Genomic DNA, 9,024 nt, shown 5'->3' with positions numbered 1-9,024 from the left:
CCAGCAACAATGCCAAACATGTCTAAAAGTCCCCCATCTTTTGCCATAGCATACCTCACATGTTGGAACAGCGAGCAAGTCATCAAACCGCAGCAATTAAAAAAAAATGTTCTGATTATTCTCGCTGGTACTGTGTATGTGTGAGCGCATCATAGATCTATTTTCCCAAAAGAGTCAATGGCTTCACTTTCAAATTTTCAAAAATGTCACCATCTCAGTGGCATATTTGATCAAATTTAAGGCTAAGGGGGGAAAAAAGCACCAAAAAAGCACCAAAAAATAAAGCTAATATATATATATATATATATATATATATATATATATATATATATATATATATATATATATATATATATATATATATATATATATTAGCTTTAACCTTATTTTTACTGATCAAAATTCACTTAAGAATCCAAGCAGCTTTGCTTCCTTACCCTTCATTTCTTTCATCCATGGTTAAATATGTAAATAAAATGTCTAAAGTCATTCTTCAAAGGGGAACAAAAGAAAAAAGGGGGCTGAGGGAAAAGACAGCCATAAAATTCCTCCGATTCTCCATAACATTAGCTAGAGGGGCGCCAGCTTCCAGCCAGAGCCTAGCAGCAGGGGAGTGAGCTCACTCCATAGAATCCCACATCTCAAATCCCACACACACAAAAAATAAAATATCTTTTCAGTTTCAGCCATCAAAGGGCCTTCCCTTTCACTTTATTAGTTACAGAATTATCTCACAGTTGCTGATTTCTCAGAGATGGCAGCGCGCTGCTTTTCTTGGTCACACTGTTGTAGTTGCAAAGATGAGATAAAGTTGCTGTGTGTGTACGTGTAGAAAGTGTGTGTATGTGTGTGCGATTTGCACATATGTAAGCAGGAATGAGCTAACGCAGGGGGTATATGAAAAAGAGCATGCTAAAAAAGAAAAAAGATAAAAGCGACAGCAGTAGCCACTGAGGCTACAGATGCTAAAAACTGAGCATGCCTGATTCCCTCTCTTTTCTTCTCATTTTCAAAGAGATATTATCATGACCAGGCATACAGTCATGAAAGAGGGGGAGGCAGAAGGAAAGACAGGAATAAGATCAGAACAAAGGTGATGAATTACAACAAGCTAGAAGACTGTGTCTTCTTATTAGACTCTGTGACAATTGTATCTTGTCAGCTTCATTACAACAAAGGCAGTGATAATAATGGCTCATATTTGCCTTTAAACACATCAGATGGGGAACCTGAAAGTCAGATGATGAATAAACGGAGGACAGAACTGACCCCAGCCCAGATGTTACATTCTTCTTCTTCACATTAAAGCTGTCATATCTCTTTGTTTTACTTTTACATGCCAGAACATAATAAATGTCTAGTGGAGTGGGAGAGATAGAGCAAGCATGTCAGCTGTTGTACTTATCTTTGTGACATGTCAGAATATATAAAACACATGCGTCTGGGATTTTTATTATTCTTTAATTGTCTTTTGCTTTTTTACTAATGGAATAGTAGCAAATCATTGTTCATACTAAACAAATGTCAAGCTTTGAAATCTTGATTAATAATCCAGTTATAAGCCACAGAAATGTATTAACATAAAGTCATTTTTCAATCATTTTGAAATTGCGAAATGGTCATTAAGTGATTTTTTTTGTTGTTTTTTTTTTCATGGACTTTAAATTCAAACCAATCCTCCTCAAATGTTAACAGCTGGATATGTGAAATTTGAGGAGCACATGTGCCGCATCGGAGTTGGGTATTGTGTTCATGACTGTATTCATACCCTATGTTTATTCTCCTGCTCCACACACTGAGTGCTAACAGCTGAAGTGCCACCACAAAGATATGCTGTGCTTAAACCATTTAGGCACGCTGGTGCAAGGTTTCTCATCTTGCCCGAACACATTTCTGAAATACTTTTCAAAGTACTTAAGTGACTCTTGTAAAACTGGCCTAAAAGCATGCACAGTTTGCACGTGATCAGTATTTCTAGCTTGATGAAGACCATGGCCAGACCTGAGTGTAAATCATACAGCTACAAACTTTTTTACACAGTAACATGAGCGAGGCTTGGATGATCTCACGCAGGTTCATGTTAAACAGGAAAAAAACCCTCATAAACTGTTCCCTTGTCAGCCACCACGATCTTTGAGTGTCAAAGGAATATATCATCAAGGTTTACATACCCGTTTCATTTTTGTTTTATTATTATTAATATTATTATATGATATTTTATGAAACGGGCCGGGGAAAGTCATCCATCGATTCATCTTCTCCATTGAATATCAAGAGGTTGCACATCTGACAGTTTATCACAGACAGAAAAAAAACAAATTTGTACGGATGGGGAAGTAGTCTATTCACACAACTCCTGCGTAGCTGGAAAGAGAGAGAAAACTGAAACACCTGCCAAAACAGACACAGAAAGAACTTGTAAACTGCATAAAAGAACCCCACTGACTGAATGGGCCGACTTACAGAACTATTTTAAAAGAAGAGAAAGCAGAAGAAAATCAACTGTAGTCCACTGATGCTGGTCCCATTTTGTTTTTTTAATGGCACCATGACAGAAGGTAAAACTCGAGAGGACATTGCACTTAATGAATGCAGCAGAATATAACACATTTATACTATTTTGAGTGAGTTTTACACTTTTTCACAATCCTTTCACTTTCATGGACAAAAACATGGTTCATCTATGGATCTCTGTGTAATACAACTAAAGATGCAAAAATCATAGCAAAACAAAGAAAGTACTGAAATTGTCCAAATCTTATGAGAACACAGATGTCAGAGTTAGAAAGGCTAAGCAAGTGTCTGAATTATTCATGCAAGCTCACCTCTTTGTGCATTACAGTGGAACAATGTCAACGCCTTAGACTAAATTTGCAAGAAGGACTTTAACCATCATATTTTTGATCTAAATTACTTCCTCCATTAAAAAACACATGAAAGGACTGCAAGGTATTTTATGACTTTTGAATTAAGAATAGCAGATAGAGTGCACTGCTCCCTGCATATATGCTCAATTCTAAACAGTTTTATCAGCATTTTATTCACAAGAAGTGATTGGTTGTAAAGTCTCACTGGCAAGATTGAGGTTTTAAAGAATTAAGACTGAAAGATGAAATGTTTAAAGGTCGGCAGTTTGTTTGTTGGCATATCATTTGTTTTGCTACAAACAGAACTATAGTCAATCCACAAGAAATGGTCAAAAGGTTTACTCTTCTGTTATACTGTTTGGATACTTGTACTTCCCTGTGATTCAAGTGCACAGATTTGACTTTTCCCCCACTGCATTTATGTGGCAGCTACAGGTTCTGAGTCAAAACAGAAACATATTTTAACAAATAGAACATGAAGCTTTTTATGGAGTCATCTATCCAACAGCATGTGTTCAACTTTATAGTCTATTGGGTCTCATTTGACAAACTACAACATTAAAATGCTATATATATATATATATATATATATATATATATATATATATATATATATATATATATATATATATATATATATATATATATATATATATATATATATTTATATATATATATATATATATATATATATATATATATATATATATATATATATATATATATATATATATATATATATATATATTTAAAACTGAATCTTCATAATCAAACTCAAATCCTGTGATGAAAATTTTTTGCTGTTAATATTTCATGAGCTACTTCTGTTTAACTAAAATTATGAATGCCACCCTTTTAACTTCTCATGTAAACTTCGTATGTAAACGATATCATTATTTCTATGCCTGCTGTAATGTTTTCAGATAAATGCAAGTTGAGTGTGCTAAATGTTAGGTATTTTATGCACTTGGGATAACAATAAAAACGAAACAGAGGAAAGATCACTCAAACTATACTTCTGTTTAAAATACACGCAGACTAAGCACTCTGGTTTTGCTGGTCTTTGAGCCTGTGCATGCGCATGAGCCATGCTGTGCAACATTTGCAGATTTCTGTAAAATGTATCTGTCCTTTTGTTGCCCAAGTTTGTGGCTGAGTCCAAACAAACAGAAAGAAGGAAGTTTGCTGTGAGCCTTTGAAACTGCTGTAATGAACAAGCTGTTCCGCACGATTTGGAAATAATCTGCGTGTCAGTGTCATCTTTCTTATGCAAAGTAGCTGTCTTTGAAGGCGGATCTTTTGGCAGGTTAGACGGGGACTGAGACTCCGACCGGCTCAGACGAGCGCTGCCACCAAGCGCATCAGCTGCCTGCAGCGGGGAGGAGCGTCGTCCCGCATTTCAGGAGAGCACGTTTCTTCACATCTCTGAGAATATCCATTTGACTCATTTTGTTGACTGATGCGCTGTTTCTGGTGCCTTGCGCAGACCCTCTTTTTTTTTTGCGCGCATGAAGGGCTAAAGGAGATTATTTCTTTCCACCTCAAGTTGTTGCTCAAGGACTCAAGTCGCGCCTCAACAGACCAGACACGCTCGAAAAGTGGCATGAAACGTGGAAACGGACCACTGAGTCGTGCGGAAACAAAAAGGAAACTAATAAAGGCTCGTTACTGTTCTGCTTTACCCAAAGTGGAGTGAAGACGCTCAGAGAATCCAGCCTCATTCTGCGCGTTAGAGACCATGGATCAGACGCAGCGCGTAAGAGGAAACACACCATGGCGGGATTTCTTTTTTTAATGAATCTCTACCGCTCTGAAGTGAAGCGCAGAGACAATGATTCACATAGTTGAGTAAGTTTTTTTTTTCCGCCCACACCTGTGTTGTTCAATTGCTGCTATTTTTTTATGAAAGAAACTTGGGTTTAGTCATTGTGGCAAGAACTGTATTTTTCTTATAAAAAAAAAAAAAAAAAGAGAGGGAGATGAGTTCATCTGGGAAGCTCAGCCTCATCCCAGTCCTGCTGGTTCTGTGGAGCAGCAGGGGTTCAACCATCAGTTCAATAGACGCTGACTGGTCCGGAGAGGGGAGATGTCAACACATAACCATCCCCCTGTGCAAAGACATAGGCTACAATATGACTCGCATGCCGAATCTTATGGGACACGATGATCAAAAGGAGGCAGCAATAAAGCTGCAGGAGTTTGCAACGCTGATCCAGTTTGGATGCCACAGCCACCTCAAATTTTTTCTATGTTCCCTATATGCTCCCATGTGCACAGAGCAGGTGTCCAACCCCATTCCAGCGTGCAGAGTTATGTGTGAGCAGGTCAAACTGAAGTGCTCACCTATTCTGCAGCATTTCAGTTTCCCCTGGCCCGACTCTTTGGACTGTTCCCGTCTGCCCACTAAAAATGATCCAAACAACCTGTGCATGGAGGCGCCAACCAATGTATCAGATGAGCCTCCCAAAGTCTCCCACACTCAGCCCCCGGATTTCAGACCACAGCGGCCTCTGGGTGGGCAGGACCTGCTCCTGAAGGGCAGTGGCAGCAAACAGACTTGCAGCAACCCAGGCAAGTTCCACTTTGTGGAGAAAAGTGAGTCATGTGCCCCTAAATGCTACCCTAAAGTGGATGTATTCTGGAGTCAAGGGGACAAACAGTTCTCTTTGGTGTGGATGGCCATCTGGTCCATCCTCTGCTTTGTCTCCAGTGCCTTCACCGTGCTCACTTTCCTCATTGACCCACAGCGGTTCAAATACCCCGAGAGGCCAATCATCTTCCTCTCTATGTCGTACTGTGTTTATTCTGTGGGCTACCTCATTCGACTCTTTGTGGGAGCGGACAGAATAGCCTGCGACCGAGACAATGGTGTTCAGTATATCATCCAGGAGGGCCTGGAGAGCACTGGGTGCACCATTGTCTTCCTCATCCTGTATTATTTTGGAATGGCCAGCTCCCTCTGGTGGGTTATCCTTACCCTCACATGGTTCCTGGCTGCAGGGAAGAAGTGGGGTCACGAGGCCATTGAGGCCAACAGCAGCTACTTCCACCTGGCCGCGTGGGCCATCCCAGCCGTCAAGACCATCATGATCCTGGTGATGAGGAAGGTGGCCGGGGATGAGCTGACAGGTGTCTGCTACGTGGGCAGCATGGATGTCAAAGCCCTCACGGGGTTTGTGCTCATTCCTCTCTCCTGTTATCTCATTATTGGCACTTCTTTCCTGTTGTCTGGTTTTGTGGCACTTTTCCACATCAGGAAGATTATGAAAACAGAGGGCGAGAACACAGACAAACTCGAAAAGCTGATGGTTCGAATTGGGGTCTTCTCTGTGCTCTACACTGTCCCAGCTACCTGCGTCATTGCCTGCTATTTCTATGAGCGGCTCAACATGGACTACTGGCGCATCCTAGCAGGGGAGCAGAAGTGTGTGGACAGCAGCGGACCAGAGTCAGACGAATGTGTCATGAAGGCTTCAATACCAGCTGTGGAGATCTTTATGGTGAAGATCTTCATGCTGCTGGTGGTAGGAATCACAAGCGGTATGTGGATTTGGACTTCAAAGACACTGCAATCATGGCAGAATGTGTTCAGCCGGAAGTTAAAGAAGAGGACCAGGAGGAAGGCTGCCAGCGTTTTCACCAGCAGCAGGCCTTACATCAAACCTCACCCGTCTCTCAAAGGGCACAACACTAAGTATGAACCTACACGCCCCCCTCCGACATGTGTATGAGCTGACTTTCTTGATACAAACTCAAAAATACTTTCAAAACCCTAAGCAAGACTTGTATAATCAGAGAGCCTTTTAAAGAATCAAAGTTCTTCCTTTATTTATCCAACATGCATTGACGAATACATGGGTTTTTTATGTATTATCAGCCATGTCACGCAACAGGAGGCGCTTTTGTTTGAGGATAAAACTCAGCTTCTTCTTGAATCACTTGTCCCATTGGTGAACTTGGTGTAAACAAAAAGAAAAAAAAAAGGTTTCCAAGACAAAAAGAGCAGAGTAAACGATTTGTTGTGCCATGGCGTCGCTTGAATAATGTGCAATAGATGCTTTCCTCATGAGAAAAAGACACGTGCTTTTGGTGACTGATTACAGACAACGGAAGGACCCCAAAGAGGCAAATGGTCAGAGAGACGAGTGTTGTGACCAGTCTTTTTGATGGAAATCAAGGCAGTGTCATATATGTTTGGACTGGACTGAAAGCAGCTGTTGAAAGGCGCTCACAACCTTACAAACTGCCCCATTGTACGGAAAATTCATGACATGAATTATAATCAAGCACTCGATATTCAAAACTTATTTGTACCCAGATGTGTCCCTTTTTCTTTGCTGTTTTATAGCACAAGGGAGTGTTTGTATATATTTCTAAAGGTTGATATTTTATAGAAAAATTAATAAAACGTTTTAGTTTTAAATGTTTTTGTAACTGGAATTGTTCTCTCTTGTGAAATATCCATCTTCGTGGTCATGTGTAGAGAGTTCATTATCATTTCAGTACAGTAAAAAGCAAAACCATAACCCTTAATTTGTCACAAATAGCCTTATGAATAATTGATACGGGCAAAAGGAGACAGGGAACAGATCTTTGAATTTTAGATCAGCACATGTAATCTACATTACCCGTCGTGGAACAAAAATGGCATTTGTAGATCTGGTAAAGAGATTAATACCTAACAATACCTTACTTTAGCATATATGGACCTCAAATACTTTAGATATTAACTAGTGGTATTTCTGCTATTGCTTTTAAATGTTTATAAAGTGGTATGTTACACCCATATATTAACTCCACTGTGACTAGATCATAACACAACTGCAACAAATTAAGGTTATAAAAGGCTTGTCTTTTGCCTCACTAATGTGTAAAATATAGAGATAAAAAAACCCAACATGTTTATCACTTTTGTAAATATTCTTAAATGTGTTCCATTACTTTAAAAGCAAGTAACATAGAGAAGTACAAGTTAAGAAGAAAAAAATAATATTTTATCTCAGGTCTGGTTTCATGGCTTTAAATACACAACTTGAGTCACTGATTGAAATGCTGGTTATGGTTGATGCCAATTGATGACATCTGAAATGTGTGAAAATTAAAGTATGAATTATGAGGTCAACTCAGGGGGATATTAATATTTAGACAGTTGACTATCTGCTAATATTAATGCGAACAATGGGTTACCTTTGGTTTAAATTTTACTTACATGTTTATTTCATTATACTTAATTTGAGCTGAATACACATTTGAACTTGGGTCCTTCCTTTCCTCGCCGTCCCTGTCTGGGTGTGTTGCATATGTTGGTGTGTAGCAATGAAGGGGTTATACAATAATCCAGCTCTCATTCAGGACAGGATAAGACTGTTTGAAGGGTTTAACTTGGAAAAGAGGATCACTGCAAACCAAAACACAGAATATCTGTCATCTCGTCTTTTCTCATCACCAGGCTACTGACATTTCTAAAGACACATCTGGCCTGGGTTGAAAGTAGTTATTTATTAACTGGGGTAGATTTATTTTTTTTTAAGTAAACTGGCTTTATTGTTTCGTATCAGGAGATTTTTTCTTGTACAGGCAAAATGCAAGGTCTATGGTCGAAGGCCACAACCTCAGTCTTGAATCTAAATAACCCAATTGACATTTGTCTCCACAGCCCTGTCATGGAGATTTAAGTCACATTACAACCGTTTACATCCCTAACCCATATAGAAATATTGAAAAGCACTCATACCAACATAGCAGTCATAAAGTTATCATTTTAGGTTTTGATATTTGAAGCTTTTTCAATCTTTCACTATGCTAAAGAAGTTCAAAATCTACGTCAAAAGGTTCTCTCTGGTTTAATAAAGTTTCTGTGGAGAAGTATTCCTCTCTCCCTGAGGGTATTCAAGTTCCAACGTCGACCCAACCAGTTTTAACGGTCAAAATCACGTGACTCACAACCTCTGTGTGGCTGAATCAAAGTCAGCCAGTGTGTATTGATACTGTGAGTCGGAAAAAAAAGGTGTGAGCGCTTCTGAGAGCCTCAACAGAGGCCACCTGGATAACAGCCCCTGAGGTGTATAGAGAAGCTGTAAATATAAATGACAGTTACCAGCCCCCTCCAAGACTTCTCTTCTTTTCCTCTCTTCAAAGAAAAAAAAAATCTGCTCAG

General features: G+C 39.3%; 1 protein-coding gene across 1 annotated transcript; it reads left to right on the top strand.

The window, feature by feature from the left end:
- Window positions 1-4,216: 4,216 nt before the first annotated feature.
- On the top strand, window positions 4,217-7,270 carry fzd10 (frizzled class receptor 10). The gene has a single exon (XM_061730757.1). The coding sequence runs from the start codon at window positions 4,847-4,849 to the stop codon at window positions 6,596-6,598; it is 1,752 nt and encodes a 583-aa protein (XP_061586741.1). The 5' UTR covers window positions 4,217-4,846; the 3' UTR covers window positions 6,599-7,270.
- Window positions 7,271-9,024: the final 1,754 nt, after the last annotated feature.

Source organism: Cololabis saira, chromosome 9 (genome assembly GCF_033807715.1).
Source record: "Cololabis saira isolate AMF1-May2022 chromosome 9, fColSai1.1, whole genome shotgun sequence".
NCBI classification, from domain to species: Eukaryota; Metazoa; Chordata; class Actinopteri; order Beloniformes; family Belonidae; genus Cololabis; species Cololabis saira.
Note: the sequence above shows the minus strand (reverse complement) of the source record. Positions and strands in the feature narration are given on the sequence as shown.

Coding starts and splice junctions, on each gene's coding strand:
- fzd10 (XM_061730757.1), top strand. CDS start 4,847: ATGAGTTCATCTGGGAAGCTCAGCCTCATCCCAGTCCTGCTGGTTCTG.